This window comes from Amblyomma maculatum, chromosome 9 (assembly GCF_055883805.1).
Source record: "Amblyomma maculatum isolate TAMU_Amacu chromosome 9, ASM5588380v1, whole genome shotgun sequence".
Lineage (NCBI taxonomy): Eukaryota > Metazoa > Arthropoda > Arachnida > Ixodida > Ixodidae > Amblyomma > Amblyomma maculatum.
The window spans coordinates 120,113,851-120,131,151 of record NC_139352.1 but is presented as its reverse complement, the minus strand read 5'-3'; the positions used below and the strand labels follow the sequence as shown (position 1 = coordinate 120,131,151).

At 46.4% G+C, this 17,301-nt stretch overlaps 1 protein-coding gene across 3 annotated transcripts in view; it reads right to left on the bottom strand.

Moving 5' to 3' along the window:
- The window catches only part of ArfGAP1 (ADP-ribosylation factor GTPase-activating protein 1), a 99,041-nt gene that overhangs the window by 81,558 nt on the left and 182 nt on the right, over window positions 1-17,301 (bottom strand). For all 3 annotated transcript variants that reach the window (XM_084579455.1, XM_084579457.1, XM_084579456.1), the window contains exons 2-4: window positions 10,935-11,023; window positions 10,691-10,800; window positions 10,013-10,184 (exon numbers count right to left, since the gene is read on the bottom strand). In XM_084579455.1, coding sequence (XP_084435581.1) covers window positions 10,013-10,184; window positions 10,691-10,800; window positions 10,935-10,994 — 342 coding nt within the window. In that variant the 5' untranslated portion in view covers window positions 10,995-11,023. The remainder of the gene's footprint in view (window positions 1-10,012; window positions 10,185-10,690; window positions 10,801-10,934; window positions 11,024-17,301) is intronic.

Sequence of the window (17,301 nt, the reverse complement as noted above, 5' to 3'; positions counted from 1 at the left end):
AAAATAACACACCTGACCTGAGCAATATTTTGGAGCAGACTAGCAGCTAACAGAATGCTTGCTTCTATACTTATAACAGAACAATTAAAAGCTTTTCACTATTTTAACTTTACAGATTCAAAGGTGGAGTCTACCACTTTGATGCGCTCAAGCATTACCACTAAAAACATCGATGAGCAGCACATTTCTGCTCTCTACCTTGTGCATATCCTTTTTGATCCTGAGCTGATAAATTTCTGGGCACTGGTCATTCATGGAAGATAGACAGCACTGAAGGGTAGCCTCTTCAGATTCTTTACTTTGTGGCCAGTGGCTGCTAACATCATCGCTTGAGCCACGATGGGGCTTCCTAAAATTCAACACACTGGCAATAGGCCCTGCATGGCATTCTAACACTTTTGAGAACACTTTTAGTGATTGGCACTTAAGTGGCATCACCAACAGTTTAAGTATATTGTGAGGCAGAAGAACGCACCAGCAAATTCACCTTTTTTACTTCAGGTAGGCCGAAGCAGCAGCTACCGACTAGCCACAGCTTAGCAACACTTCGTCTTCTTCGCACGACCCGATGACCGATGATGATTACGCTGAGATGAAGATGAAGGTCACTCACAGTGCTTACAACATTCCCCCTCCCGAACGAAAGCGACCATCCTGGTCGCAAATTAAATCTTAAGGTCGGCGGTTAAAGGGTTTCAAGCGCGACACGTGCACAATCTCGGTGCCGCGACACCGACGATCGCGAACAGGCGATGCAGGTGTGATGAGATAGTTTACAGGGGAAGTTTGTTCCAGAACCGTGTACGGGCCAATAAAACGGCTCAGAAACTTTTCACACAGGCCGGGGATGCGAGTAGGTGTCCAGAGTAGCACTTCGTCTCCAGGGCGGAAAGACACTGAGCGATGAGTCGCATCATACGTGCTTTTCCTGGAAGCTTGAGTGGCTTCAGTTTGAAGGCGGGCACGATCACGGCAGTGGGCGATACGAGACACGAACTGTTCGTGGGAAGGCGCGGCAGAAGGAGTAGAAGCTGTGAAGAAAGATGCTTCGAGGGAGAAGGTAGGATGGCGGGCATAAACAAGAAAAAACGGAGAGTAGGTGGTGGTTCGTTGAACGGCAGTGTTGTAGGCGAAGGTTACAAAGGGGAGTAAAGAGTCCCAGTTGTTGTGCTGAGGGTGAATGTAGGTGGATAGCATATCAGAAAGGGTGCGATGAAAGCGTTCTGTGAGGCCATTGGTCTGAGGGTGGTAGGGAGATGTAGTTTTATGCACCGTGCCTGAAGCATTAAGCACTGCGGCGAGGACGGTGGAGAGGAACGACTTGCCACGATCGCTAAGGAGGAGGCGAGGGGCGCCGTGGCGAAGAAGTATGGTGTGGAGGAAGAAGTTGGCGATTTCGGAAGCGGAGCCGGAAGGAAGTGCTGCGGTTTCAGCGTATCGGGTGAGGTGGTCAACGGCAGTAACGACCCAGCGGTTGCCAGCTGGAGTCAAGGGCAGGGGTCCATACAAGTCGATTCCGACGACTTCGAAAGGTGTGGAAGGACATGGGAGAGGTTGCAAGAGACCGGCAGGAGGCGACGTAGACCGCTTGCGTCGTTGACAAGGGATGCAAGATGCTACGTATTTTAATACTGAGGTTGAAAGGCCAGGCCAGAAGAAACGACGTTTGATGCGGTCGTAGGTTTTGTGGTACCCAAGGTGACCTGCGGTGGGGTCGTCGTGAAAGGCTTGTAGAACTTGAGGACGCAGGGAAGAAGGAATTACGGGAACCCATGTGTGGCCCAGTGGGCTGTAGTTGTGCCAAAATAATGTGCCATCCTGTAACTTGAAATTTTTGAGCCGACGACGGAGACGGGCATTTGGAGGTCTAATAACACCGCTGAGACTATCAATCAGCTTTTGACAGTAAGGGTCAGCACTCTGGTGGTGAGCAAGATTGCAGTGTATATCTGGCATGGGAGCAATAGAGGCGGCGCTCAAAGACTGCATAACTGTAGGGTTTAAATGGCTTGACTCCGTTGGGACAGGAGAGGAATGCGAGGACATGGGTTGCGACGGCAAAGCAATAGGGCAACGAGAGAGAGCGTCGGCGTCCTTGTGCTTCTTGCCCGATTTGTAAGTGACAGTAAAGTCGTACTCTTGAAGGCGGAGGATCCACCGCCCGAGACGACCGGACAGATTTTTCAAAGTGGATAACCAGCATAGGGCGTGGTGGTCAGTGACGACTGTGAAGTGACGGCCGTACAGGTAAGGACGAAACTTCTGAACAGCCCAGACGACGGCGAGACATTCTTGTTCGGTAATAGTGTAGTTTTGTTCCGCAGAAGTCAGAGTTCGGCTCGCATAGGCAACAACATTTTCTGTAGAGGTGTTTTGGCGTTGCAGAAGGACAGCGCCAATGCCATGGCTACTGGCGTCGGTGTGCAAAATTGTCGGTGCTTTATCATCAAAATGGCAGAGGACGGGACCCGAAGTCAGAGCACGCTTCAGAGTTTCAAATGCTTCTTCGCAAGCAGGAGACCAGATGAAAGGCGTGTCGTTGTGAAGAAGCGCATGTAAAGGTGAGGCAATAGAGGCGAAATTGCGGATGAATCTGCGGAAGTATGATGCCAAGCCGAGGAAACTGCGGAGATCTTTGACCCGAGTTGGACGGGGAAAGTGCAGCGCAGCAGCGATTTTTTCAGGGTCAGGCTTAATTCCTTCGCTGCTTACGAGATGGCCAAGAACTTTAATGGATTTTGATGCAAAACGGCATTTCTTCGTGTTTAGCTGTAGGCCAGCGCTGGAAAGTGCTGTCAAAACTTCATCGAGACGAGTAAGGTGATCAGGAAATGACGAAGAAAAAATGACGATGTCATCTAAGTAACAGAGACATGTTTTCCATTTGAGGCCGCGGAGAACTGTGTCAATCATACGCTCGAATGTAGCAGGAGCGTTGCAGAGTCCAAAAGGCATTACATTGAATTCGTATAAACCGTCCGGTGTTGCAAAGGCGGTCTTCTCTTTATCATCTTCATTCATGGGGATCTGCCAGTAGCCTGATCTTAAGTCAAGGCTGGAGAAAAATTGGGCACCTTGCAAACAATCGAGGGCGTCGTCAATTCGAGGGAGGGGATACACATCCTTACGAGTTATTCTGTTTAGAGCACGGTAATCTACACAAAAACGAACCGAACCGTCTTTTTTTTGCACTAGCACAACAGGCGATGACCAGGAACTAGACGATGGGCGTATGATGTTGCGTGCAAGCATGTCAGCAACATTTTCCTGAATAACTTTGCGCTCGGTTGGAGAAACACGATAAGGCCGGCGTCTAACTATGCTTGATCCGTCGGTGAGTATGCGATGCGTTGCTGCAGCGGTTTGACCCAGTGTGCCGGAATTGACGTCGAACGAGTCTGCGTGCTTGTTCAATACAGCGAGCAATGCGTCTGTCTGGTCTGTTGTCAGGTCGGTGCTGATCGTGTGGCGAAGTGCTGCACTGAGCGAGGCAGGGGATGAATCAGAGCGATCGGAGGTGGAAATGGGAAGAAGTGTGACAGGCTGGGCGGAAGCAATTGATGCAACAGTAGAGTCGCGTCGCAGAAGAATGGGCTCTGATGTGGTGTTGAATGCGGCGAGAAGAGAAGAACCGCTGGAGAAGCGAAGAAGGGACACGATGATGATAATACCTCTTGACAGGAGACGAGGGCTGGGTGTAATCAGGACGTCGCCATCGGTGACGGCGTCAGAAGTCACAGATAGAATATCTTCGTTGCCCGGATAGAGGACGTGATCGGCAAGCATAACTACACGGGAAGAAAGTGGTTCTCTGTCGGCAAGAATGTTGCATTCAGTGACTTCAATAGTGGGAGGGGAACACGTAATGACTGCTGAGGCGTTTTGGAGGAAATCCCAGCCGAAGATGAGTTGATGGACACAGGAGGATAGGACAGCAAACTCAATGAAGTGCAAGATGCCATCAATGGTGACTCGGGCTGTACACGCTCCACAAGGGTTAATATTCTGTCCATTTGCAGCACGTAAAGGAGGACCGGTATAAGGTGTGCGCACTTTTCGCAGTTTTAAACACAAGTCAAGTTTCATAATAGAAATAGCGGCGCCGGTATCAATTAAAGCTTCCAGTTCATGTCCCTCAAGGAATACAGTCAACATGTTTGATGGGAGCAGAGGAGGAATTGGAGCGACGACAGGCGGTGCAGTTTTACCTCCGGAAACTGCACAGGTTAGTTTTCCGTTTGGCGGGCAGAAGCTGAAGATGGAGGGCGAAGGGGCGACGAAGTCCGGCGAAAGGGTGACGGGGAGCGACGACGCGATGGCCGTGCTGTCCTAGACCGGTCAGGAGAAGTCGACGGGGAGGAAGAGGGACGGAGGTCATTATCGGTGTAGTACTGGCGAGGAGGAAGCTGGTAGGCGTCGTCACGTCGAACGTACCCATAGCTCGCACGCTCATCTCGCAGTCGTCGGCGACAAACGCGTGTTACATGGCCGCGGATTCCGCAGTAGAAACATACTGGACGAGGTGGGAGAGGCCGCCAATTACCATACACTGGTGGTCGCGGGGACAGGGCGGCGAGGCTGGGTGGGACAGGCGCGTGATGGACAGGAGGACAAGGAGGAGGAGCCGCAGTGACTTCAGCATACGTCGGAACGTAGGGAGGGGCTGGTGGTTCTGTAGCCATGGGACGATTGAGTGAAGTAAGCTCCTCCTTGATAATGCCACGCAACCCAGTAGATTGAGCAGGTGGGCGTGAGAAGGCAGGAACCGACGAAATATCATTGTGGAGCTCTTCCCGTATTATAGATCGTATGATGGTGCGCAGATCAGTTTCGGGAATTTGGCTCGGATCCCAGGTGTTGTTGAGGCGGCGCGACTGTAGATAGTCAAGTCGCTGGCAAGTGGCACGAATGTCTGCCACCGTGACGGGATTTTGGGCAGCTAGAGCTGCGTAGGCAAAAGAGCCAATTCCTTTTAAAATATGTCCGACACGTTCAGCCTCGACCATGCCATTGTTAACTCGCCGGCAAAGGGCGAGTACGTCCTCAATGTAGGATGTGTATGTCTCTCCTGGAAGCTGCACACGGGTCTCTAGCTTCTTTTGAAAAGAGGCCGGACCAGCACCAACAGTTCCAAATATCTGGCGGATCTGTGTCGTGAATTGAGGCCAGTCAGGAATGGCGTCCTCATGGTTGAGGAACCACGTCTTAGCCACGTCACTCAGGTAGAATGAGACGTTGAGTAGCTTCATAGAAGCGTCCCAACCGTTAAAAGCGCTCACCCGATCGTACTGTTGTAGCCAGTCTTCGACGTCGTCACCGCGGAGACCGGCGAAAACCGGAGGGTCGCGCTGACGTGAGGTAACTGACCAAGTTGGGTGGGTCAAATGGTGCTGAGCAAGTGCACCTTGGGACGTCAGTGGTGCAGAGGTGGCATGGGCAGCCGTGGGATGCCCATCGGTAGCTACAGGCGCCGGAACGGTGAGAGCAGTGGGATGTGACTGCGCCATGGCGGTTGATGTGCCGCCAAGAACACGACCGGAACGGAGCTCCAGGGGGTGCCGCGTTGAGGACGCTGGGATCAGGAGGCACTTCCACCACTTGTGAGGCAGAAGAACGCACCAGCAAATTCACCTTTTTTACTTCAGGTAGGCCGAAGCAGCAGCTACCGACTAGCCACAGCTTAGCAACACTTCGTCTTCTTCGCACGACCCGATGACCGATGATTACGCTGAGATGAAGATGAAGGTCACTCACAGTGCTTACAATATTTTTGTCTGGCGTAGGCATGACAGCCTCGGTGGTGTACCTGCTTGGTTTCACAGTAGAACCATTTAGAACACCTGGTGCAGTTCTTTGTAACATCCATTATCAGGCCAATTCTAGAATATGCCAATGTTGTTTGGTTTCCTTTCACTAACAAGCTTATTAAACAAATAGAAGCAGTGCAGAGGAAGGCGGCTAGATGTAATTTAATAAATACAGGTTGACAGACTCACCAACAGAACTACTCAAACATGCAGGACTTCAAAACGAAGCAAAACTAATGCGCCTTAGAACCATGTACCAACTCACACAAAATCAATTAAAAGTCGACACTTCAAGATACATATCAAAATCACAAACGCAACAAACACGTAATAACCACGTACACACTCTAAACGAGTTTTCATTCCATACTGAAACATTCAAATCTTCATACTTTCCTCGTGCTATACACAAATGACACACCTTGAACACATCCATTGTTGGTTCTCCATCATTAAATGCTTTTAGCACACGTGTGGAAAATCAACTACTATGTACATCTCAGCAATTATCGAGTTCTTATGTCATTACGAATTTATTCCTTCCGTTTGTGTTTCGCTTGTAGTATTATTTGTCCGCCAAAATCTTGTCACACGCTCCTCATTCTGGTTTAATTGCTATACATATTTTCTGATGTATAATTTTGTGTCATATATTTATACTATGTGGTTTGATTAATTACTATTGCTATTTTTTGTGCCTCTGTACTTTTGAATGCCCTCCCTATTACGGTACCTGGTGGGATTGACAGTATCGAATAAATAAATAAAATAAATAAATAACCGACTGTTTTGCCACATGTCTCCACGTCTTGCCAAATAAAAAAGGCTTTAGCCACTTCGAGCAACACTTGAGTAGGATTTCAGCACAAAATGCGCGTGCCCTAAAAGTCTGGTTAGCACCCTCTGCAGTTTTGACAGTGAAGAACCAGGTTGGAACTGGGTACTTTGCTCAGGGAACAACAGTGCTCTATCAATCATGTATTCCGAGAACGCCCAGTCTTGCCACAGGACAAGGAAATTTGATAAACTACCCCCGTCCTGCATGGCACAAGCACCTCATCAAGGCGGACACTGCATTTTTTGGGGGGGGGGGGTTATGCCCATTGCACAAGCACGTGCTGACCGCTGGACATATCTTCCCTATCTTTGAAGACGATTTTGACATCTTATTGCATTGTTTATCAATTTTCTTCAGGCGCTATGAAATTCGCTATGGCCATCGTCCTTTCTTGCGATCCTTCAGTTTTTTCTGGCGATTCTTTTTTCATCGTCTTTGCCATTCACACAAAAATTTGTCCCGGGGTCACTTCTGAAAACCCTGCTTCCTCCCGCGCTCGGCTTGAAATTTCAAGGAGACCTGCATTCTGTGTGAGCACAACTTTGCGAATGCCACCTCGAGACACGTAGAGGCCACCGCCTACTTGACGGTTCTTGACTGTCCGGAGTCGAAACTGAGCAGTGGTTTAGCTGACTGGGGGGAATATTCCCAGCAGGCATTTTCTGTTGAAAACATAATCTTGATGTCCAAATATTATATGCATCTTTCTGTGGTTGGCTCCACTCAGAACTTGTGCCCATACGAGAACTCCTCAAAACTTCTGCCAACTTCTTCAATCGCCGTAACACTAGGGTCTTGGGTGCACGTGAAGACAATAAAATCAACATACCTCATCACCTTGATGATCCTGTCATCCAAGCTTTGTTCTATATGTCCATCCTACCGAGGTAAATATCACTCAGCACTGGGGAAACCCTAGAGCCTACGCAGACGCCTTATTCTTATCCTTTTTATCCTTTCACTGAAGTGAGGTAGAATCATTTCCAAGAATGCCTCCACATAAATACCACACCTCCGAATGAAAGTCCCTTCGTCGTTATCAAGGGTGATGCAATCCTTTAAGCTTTTATCGAGGAAAGGAATAGAACAAGTCCTCAACATCAAGGCTGAAGGCAGAGCAACGAGCAAGGGATTCACCCGAGAGGAATTTCACGACATCCATCAAGTTAGGTACCCTAAAAAGGTCAATCATTGACAGTGAAGACAAATGCTTTTGCAAGTAGCCAGAGTCAGCGATGGGCATAACAACCCCAAAAAATGCAGTGTCCGTCATGATGAGGTGTTTGTGCCATGCAGGGTGGGGGTAGTTTATCAAATTTCCTTTTCTTGTGGCAACACTTATATTGGGCAGACTGGGCAGTGTCTGAATACAGGATTGATAGAGCAGCATGATTCCCTGAGCAAAGTACCCAGTTCCAACCTAGTTCTTCACTGTCAAAATTGCAGAGGGTGCTAACCAGACATTAAGGGCACGCGCATTTTGTACTATAATCCTAATCAAGTACAGTCAAACCTCGATATAACTAACCTCAATGTAACGAAATTCACATGTAACGCATTTTTTTTAATTTCCCAATCTCTGCCCTATTGAATATCATGCAATTTTTTCGAAATTTAACTAAGTAATTTTATTCTGCACTTTCGATTTAACAAAGTCCTCCTGCATCGCATGCATCAACAACCATCTTGACAATCGGATGAGAACTAAAATTTTAGCCGAGACGCACCGCATTTTGCATCTGTTCGAAATCAATATTAGTGTGAGGGGAGGGTTCAATAGGCGAAAAAAAAAAAAAAAAAACTTTTTTTTTTTTTTTTTTTTTTTACGATAGTTGTCCATCCTTCGGTAATCAAAGAAAGCATGCAGTGAGCTACGATCATGAGGCTGGCTTTTAATATTGTTCGCTCCAAAAAGGGTTTCCTGCAACACACGTTCCAATGATTTTGTGGCAGCGTTCACTCCAATCACTGCGTGATAAAGGGAAGGCACTGAGCAGCAGGACCAGCCAGCTGAACAAGCCACCACCAGCACTCCTGTCAAAGCTGCTGGCTTCCTGCCAAGAAATACGCTGAACTGCATGGGCACAGCGGAGGGATGCTAACAACTAGCGTTTTCTTTTTTTTTTTTAATTTGTCCGCGGCAAAAGTGGGAGGAAAGTTCATTAGGCGTGTAAATATATAAAAATGATTGTGTATGTGAGGCCTAAACAAAAGATTGCCGTGCAAAGGTAGCTGCGCCGCGTGGGTGATGCGCTCCCCTCTGCTTGCATGAAAAGAAAATGCATTCGTGCCCATTTGCTATCACACATTATCCTCCTGATGCACAGAACAACACCCGGTACCCTTGTTAGTGTTATTACTTATAGAACTTCTTATTTCCTGAATTCGTAATTTACAAGTTCCCATCTACTAGCAGTGTTCCACTAACCTGTTACTTGATTTGGGCAGCCAGAACATGAAAACCTCGACGTGAGGAAATTCGCGATTTAAGGAAATTTTCGGCTGCAAGTAGGACTTGGTTATACCGAGGTTTCTCTACATCGCGCGAAGAGGCTGAAGACTTATCTGGCAAGACAGGGAGACATGTGGCAAAACCGTCGATTAGCCTTCACAAGAATAAGATTGCATGGTTGCAATCAGTTTTCACTCGGCGAAATACTTTTTGCTCATATGTTGTAGACTACTGTGGCTAAAGAAACCTTTGATAATCATAAATCATATCTGTTTATTCTTTCTCTTCCATGAATATTACGTTTATTGGGGGTATAAAAATCAGTCCTTCCTGAATAAAAATTCAGCTGCTAGTCAGCGCCGTGTTGTATCACTCCTCCATTCTTGTCAGTGCTATTTGCGCTGTTGAACCATGTCTCATTTGTATCCAAACCAACTCGGCCAGTTTTCTGTCCTCCAGGAAATGATACACTTCAAATTGCCCTAGTGTGTTCCACAATCGCCTGTATTACGATGAGGGCCCCATATCCCCACAGACAATGTTGCATTTATTATTATAATAGACACTGAATTAAAATGAGCTATAAAAAATGTTCTGACGTCACCACAAAGCAAAAATAAAATGTCACCACCACCATCGTGCCCACTTGGGCAACAAGTCCACATTCATGCTGTGTCATCTACGCAAATCTCATTCTCACTCGCTAACAGGCAAGTGTGAGCTTAGAGTAACAGATTGTAGGGTGCGTGATGCTCAGGAAGTAGAACAAAGAGAGAACACAACACAAGAGCACAAGCTCTTAGTGCTGTCATTGTTGCGCTGCTGTTCCTCTCTCTGAAGCCTGTACCAGTTTCCTCAGAAACTGTTTGTAGGCATGAAAAAGAGGAAATGACTTAGCTCCCCAGTGGAGCCTACCTTGTCCCTGTAGAGTGCAGCTGCCTTGGAGTCGTAGCGCTGGGCCAGGGGCGCGCAGGGGTCCCAGTCAGGCTGGGCCTCGAGAAAGCGGCGCGCCTTGTCGTTGCCACCAATGCGCATCTTCTCCAGCTCCAGGTCCTTCCACTTGTCCATCGTGATCGAGCGGACAAAGCTGCACAGCACAAGAAACTATTCTCGCTCAAAGGAAAAAGTGCAAGATAAGAAAGCCCTCCCTTCCCACGCAAGCAAGCTCAAGCAGAGACTGCATATCGAATTTTTTCAAAAAAATCACATATCTTTCCCCTTTGCACCAAAGCATTCAGTTGCAGAAACTTCTTGGACCATATGCATAATTTCTACCAGAAGCATGTGGGGACCGATGGATGCATCTTGTGCCCTCCAAAGGCAGAGCGCGGTGCTTGCACGTCACAGCTGCAGAATTCCAAGCACTGACAACTCCACTAGTTGGGGCCAAAGTAGACCAATATAGATATGGCAAAGCCTTGCATATAGTACCCTTCCAGACAGTTAAATAAGCCCAATCCCTCACATAAGCATACAAGCCAGCACCAGGGTTACAATGCACTGAAGAACCTGCATTCCTGCTGGGCACTGATATTTCGCAGATACAGATGCCCCATGCCTTCCAGCAGAAGGGGTCACATGCGGGCCACTCACCTGAGATGCACGCCGAGGCCCCGGTGCTTTCCCGAGCACTCCAGACAGATCCAGATGCCATATGTGACGCTCACCCATTGAGGGTTGTGCGCTCCACACTCGAAGCATTTCTGCGCCCAATAAGTAGCAGCATTTAGACTGACACACATATTGTGACTTTAGCCCTACAACATCCAAAGCCAAGCCTTGTACTCAGCAACATGCCACTGTAAAAAAAGCTGAAATGAAAGGCATGGGCACTCACATTGTTTGAATCCCGGGGCTTCAGGTCTTGTAAGACCCTTCTCGTTCGTGGACTAGCCATGGTGGTGTAACTCTATGGGGACTAGCTGCCTACAGAAGAAACAGGTACAAAGATTATCAAAGAGGAAAGCACATGACCACCAGTTTCAAGACAACGGTGGCAAGGTTCCAAGCAAAGCTGCCTGCAAAGTAGCAAACCAGAAGAACAGAAATTTGCAGTTTGAATAGGAGACCAGCCAAAGTATTACCATAAGCTTTTCAGTTCTTAGTGTTTCCAATAGCTACTATTTCAAACCACCACTTTATTGATTCTGTTTACTAGGCTTCTTACAATTCCTGAACTTGGCTTTGAAATATGGTCAACGTATAAATTTGATCAATATTTCGGTTTGGTTTGCGGGGTTTAACGTCCCAAAGCAACTCAGGCTATGAGGGACGCCGTAGTGGAGGACTCCGGAAATTTCGACCACCTGGGGTTCTTTAACGTGCACTGACATCGCACAGCACACGGACGCCACTTCGTTTCGCCTCCATCAAAACGCAACCGCCGGGGCCTGATCAACATTTCATACTGCTGAATTTGCTACACAGTGAGTTATGCAATTTCCATTAAAATTTACCACAGCTAGCAGCACTTACAAACCACATTATCATTGCCACTGCTTTCCCAGCACAGAAGAATTTCTCACTATACTTGTTTCACAAGATCTATTGTAACAATCCACTCATTAAAAACAGCCTACTAACTACCCCTACATATATTTCAGACCACACCAATCATCCCCACAAAGTAGGTGCTCCTTCATGTCAGACAAAACATTGTTTATATTCATTTATACCCTGCATTTCTGTTAGTTGGAACCAAACTCCCAGGCACATAGTTGACATTTACCAACTTTAATATGTGACTTCTTTTTCTAAATACTTGCAAATTTTTTTTTTGCACCTGTTTTCACTGGTCTTATTTTTCACTACAAAGTGCGTGTTTTCTTGCAATCTCAAGTGCAATATCATTTTTTTTTCTTGCTGTGTTGCGCTATGCAATATATTTATTCTCATTTCCCTCTCTAATACCTAGGGCACTGAGGGTATTTAAATAAATAAATGAATAAGAACAATAAGAGTGGGTCATTGACCTTCCTCACTGTAGGCTACACCACAAAACAACACATCCATTGTGGCGCATCCAGAAAATGCCCTATGACATCTGCTCCGTTGACAAATGTCGTCCTATAATTGCTAAATTTTATAACGACAAGGATGTAGAAGCAGTCATAAGTATGGGCTTCAAACTAAAAGGAAAAAATTTCAGCATTTCGCAGGACTTTTCCAAGGCCGTCCGTGTCAAACATCGCAAGCTACTGCAGTTTTGTAAAACGGTTAAAAAAGAAGGCAACAGTGTGCGTCTGAGTTTCAACAAGCTTTTTATCAATGATTACATGTATGAACGGGACACTGATGCTAATCATGCTGTGTGCATCTCGCGGCGCAGTGCAGATTGACACTGCTCACATAGTCAGTCGCTCGGCAGTTCACTACATTCTTCAAGCCAACGTCCACCAACACGTGTGAACACTGTGTGCTTTCTGTACACTAAAATCCGAAGTGTCTCGCCGAAAAGCGTTGCGCTGTCATCACTCATTGATTCATGCTCTGCATCACTGGTAGCTCTTACCAAAACGTGGCTTAATGATACCGTTCATGATGATTTTATTTTAGTACAGGGGTCATTCTTTAATTTTTTTAGGTGCAATAGGAACTCTCATAAGGGAGGCGATGTCCTTCTCGCTATCAGAAAATAATTTATTGTTGTTCCAGTCACTGTTACTTCATTTCTCGAGTGCGTTTTAGTCTCAGTGCGGTGCGGAGCAACTAACATTATAACCGGTGTTTTTTGTCGTCCCTCTGACCTAGTGACTGGCTTTTTGCAAAAATTTTCTCAAATTCTGAGTGAATGTGCGCGTTTTCCCATCAGTAAGTTGACCATCTTCGGCGACTTTAACTTTCCAAGCATTAACTGGAACTCATTAGCCGTCCCTCCCATAACAGTGAAGCTCATGCTTTTCTCCACTCCTGTCTTGATGTTTCGTTAACGCAGCTCATTCATTTGCCTACGCGATCCTCAACCAGTTCTGCTAACATTTTGGACCTTGTGTTGTCAACCGATCCAGACATCTGCTCCGACTTAAATCACCTGGACGGGCCATGCCATTATAACTGGCAATCTTTCTTGCTCTTTCAACGAAAAAAACATAAGAACAAAACAAATCCGATGCTACAATAAAGGCGACTATGTGTCTATTAATAACAAACTGCAGCTTTTTTTTCTGGAGTTCCTGGATGATTTTTTATCTCGCTCTGTTGAAGAAAATTGAACACTTTTCAAAGATACCCTCACTGACCTTATCAATAACTTCATCCCAGTAGTTAAAATCAAAGAGAATAAATGTGCACCTTGGTTCAACCAACAGCTTCGTCGATTAAGCAATAAAAAGAAGCGCCTTTACAGGCAAGCAGATAAGAACCATCTTTCGAGTGCGTGGAAAAAATACAAGGAATGCGATAAGCTTTACCAAACGCCTCTCAAGTCAACCAGGCGCCACTTTTTCATTAAGGACTTATCATCTATGTTAGCAAATAACCCTCGCTGTTTCTGAAAAGTGATAAACCCAAATAGCAATCCCGATATAATTCTTACTGATAATGATGGGATTCCAGTTCCTGAAGCCCACTGTGCTCAGTTATTTAATGACGCGTTCTCTTCCTTTTTCACTAATGAAGACACCTCGTCAGCACCCAGCTTAAATAATTTTCCTAACATATCAATGTCCGAAATATTAGTCAGTCAAACTGGTATATTATGCCTACTTAATAATCTTAAGATTTCTACCAGTTCTGACCAACATGGCTTCAATCATAAAATACTTAAAAGCACATCGCACTCCATTTGTTCAATAATAACTGCCCTGTTCTCTCAATCATTATCATCTGGTCCCATACCTCATGACTGGCGTGTTGCCAAAGTATTACCGATCTTCAAAACCGGTGATCGTTCTCCGCTTAACTATCGCCCTATCTCACTAACGAATACTTTTTGCAAACTTCTTGAACATGTCATTCACAGTAAAATTTTTAAGTACCTGGAAAACAATAACATAATTTTCAAATACCAGCACGGTTTTCGCAAGGGCTTCTCTTGCGACACACAACTCGCCGGATTCGTTCATGATTTGCATTCATCCACTGATGCTGGTGGTCAAATTGATGCCGTTTTTCTCGATTTTTCAAAAGCTTTCGACCGTGTTCCTCTTATACTCAAACTAACAGTTGAATATTCACCCTACTGTTGTTACTTGGATTGCGGACTTCCTCAGCGCTAGACTTCTGTTCACCTCCATTAATAACTACAACTCCACTCACTCTAATGTCACTTCTGGGATACCACAGGGGAGTGTCCTTGGCCCACTCCTTTTTTTAATATATATTAATGATCTACCCAACTCTGTGTCTTCTCGAATTAGGCTGTTTGCCGATGACTGCATAATATACCAAAATATTTCTTCTATCACTGACCAACAATGTTTGCAAACTGACCTTGATGCAGTAACCGCATGGTGCACAGCTTGGCTTATGCCACTTAATACTTCCAAAACTAACCTTTGTCTTTCACTCACGGCGCTCGCGTTCCCACAACTTATTTTCTAAATAACAACTCTGTCGAACTTGCTACTACCTACAAGTACCTTGGAGTTCATCTGCATGGCACAACCTCATTAATATAACTTTAGCATCCGCCAACCGCTCACTCGGCCTTCTAAAGCACAACCTCAGACAGGCTCCCCCCCACATGAAGAAACTAGCGTTCCTCACGCTCATTCGTCCGAAGATTGAATATGCATTAGCCATCTGGGATCCTGAACAAGCCTATCTCATAGCTAATGTTGAGTCCTTGCAGAACCCTGCTGCGTGTTTTATTTATTCTGACTACTCACATACTACCAGTGTCACTGCCCTAAAAAATCGCGCCAAATTAGAAGACTTGTCTTTCTGCCGCAAACTATCAAGGCTAGCACTTTTCCATAAACTGTATCACCATACATCGCTGCACCACGATTTTTTCCTATCCCCATCAGTCTTCTTTCCAGCATCGCATGTCGTTCATCTGCATTTGCGAAGTCATTCATACCACGCGCTATGATAGAGTGGAACGATCTACCAGCACACATAGCCATTGAATCCAACGCTTCCACATTTCACGATCTCATCCGCAGCGACGTTGACATTTGAAATCTACTTTTTTTGGAAATATGTACATACTGTAGTACGTTCGTTTCTGTTATGCCTTATTGTTTTCTTAAACCTATACTTTGTATTCTATTGCTTTCTATAGCCTGTTTCTTTAGCCTCTGGTGCTTAATTATTTTCCCATGTTATATTTAGCCTGTTTATTGTTCATTTGCTTTTTAATAATGTTCCTGTTACATGTTTTTTTACACGGACCCCCCCCCCCCTATGTAATACCCTCGAATGAGGGCCTTTAGGGGTATGTTGAATAAATAAAAATAAATAAAACACAAATGGAACAAATTTCCAAATGCGTTTTATCTGATGAACACCCTCAAAAAATGCACTGACAGGTCAAGGCAGACGACACAACGGCAAAAATAATATTCCAATAACAGACGCACGCTTCACAGGCGCGCAACATTCCAGGTCGTGCAGCAGAGGAGTAAGAAGCACGTTTCACAACGACAACAAAAAAGTAAGAACGCAGCCGGTGCGACGTCATTGTCACGACAGCGGCGGCTGCAACGTCACTAGCGATCAGCGGCATCTGTTCCGAGTTCGGGAGACAGCGGAGCTTGCGGGACACGGCCAGCATGGCGTTTTACGACAGTTTTTTATCAGTCTCAAAACCGCGCTCGTTTTTATCTTGTGTGGTCTAGTTTTTTTTTTTTTTTGCTTTTTTTTCGTCACTGTTTTAGTTTCGGAAGCGTGTCGACTCGGACTTTGGGAACGCCGGCAAACATCAGTCGGAAAGAGTAGGTGCGACATTTGCGAAGCAGTCATATCACAGGAGAAGCTATCAATCTTGTCTCCCGCAGCGCGAAAGTAAGCGCGATATCTTTGTCCAGCCTTTTTTTTTTAATTCTTTTTCCTCTCACCGTCTCAATTGCCGTACGCGATTCCAGACTATCTTTCTTTCTAAAGCAATGCTATCAATACACAAGCGCTTGGCGTCATCGCGAACTTGGTACAGAGGCACAGCAGCAGCAGAAGACGGAAGCTATGCTTGGACCAATTTTGCTCCGTGGCTTGGACCCACGGTGCAACAGAGGCGATTTGAACAAATGAACTATCAACAGAAGATGCCTATGAGTCGCAGTCTACGACCGCTGTGATGTGACACACTGCGGTGATTTCGCTTTCGCTTAGAACGACAGTTTGAACAGTTTATACCTTCATGACCACCACTCGAAACCCCGATTCTGCATTCGGCAAAAGCAGCAAATGCGCCGACGCTTTTTTTTTTTTTTTTTTTTTTACGACAGACAGCAGCACGGACGGAGACGATTGTCATTTGTTTCGAAACCGGCAGCGGCTTCAGTTGACCCCCGAAACAAGGAACTGCGACGAATAAACAAACGCTGAGGGCTACCTCCGGACGAAAGTATAACGGCCAGTAGCGCTGGACGTCGAGCCAAAGAGATCGGTATTCAATGCGAGAACGAGCGACAGATCAGGGTGGCTCGACATTTGCTTTCCTTTTTCTTTGATTTTCCCTCTCTCCTTCCACCGGCGGTCTTACAAAGCGCGTGCGAGAAACAACCGGAAGTGGCATTTTCTTTCTCCGGTCCGTCTCCAGCTCATGGGCGTTTTTAATTAGGGGAGCGTCGCGCCGTGCTGCTCCCGTTCACGGAAAAGAAAGCCCTACCGAAAAGAGCACGCCTGTGACACAGGTGTGGGCTCCACACTTCACGCTGACACAAATGCGACAAGCTTCCAGGAGCAAAAACGACTCCGACTGCTCGTTTCTGAACAGTGCTGAGCTAGGTTGAGTAACCCTTCAGAGATTGCTAGCGGTGCATACACCTGTCAGCTGCCCTCAGCTGACGACATATCGTCGAAGAACCGAAGACAAGGGGGGAACCAGGGGACGAAATCGACGCTGCTGCATCAGCCGGCGAAGGCTATCGGAGGAGACGCCACGGCAGTGACGCACCGACTTAAAGACCGGCCCAAAACGATTGAATGACCACGGTACAGCTAGTGGCAGGCAGGCCTGACGTAGCTCTCTCGGCGACACGGTGCAGAGCATGATTTGACATCGGCGCCCCATGAGAAGCCGCACACAGGTCAACATAAAA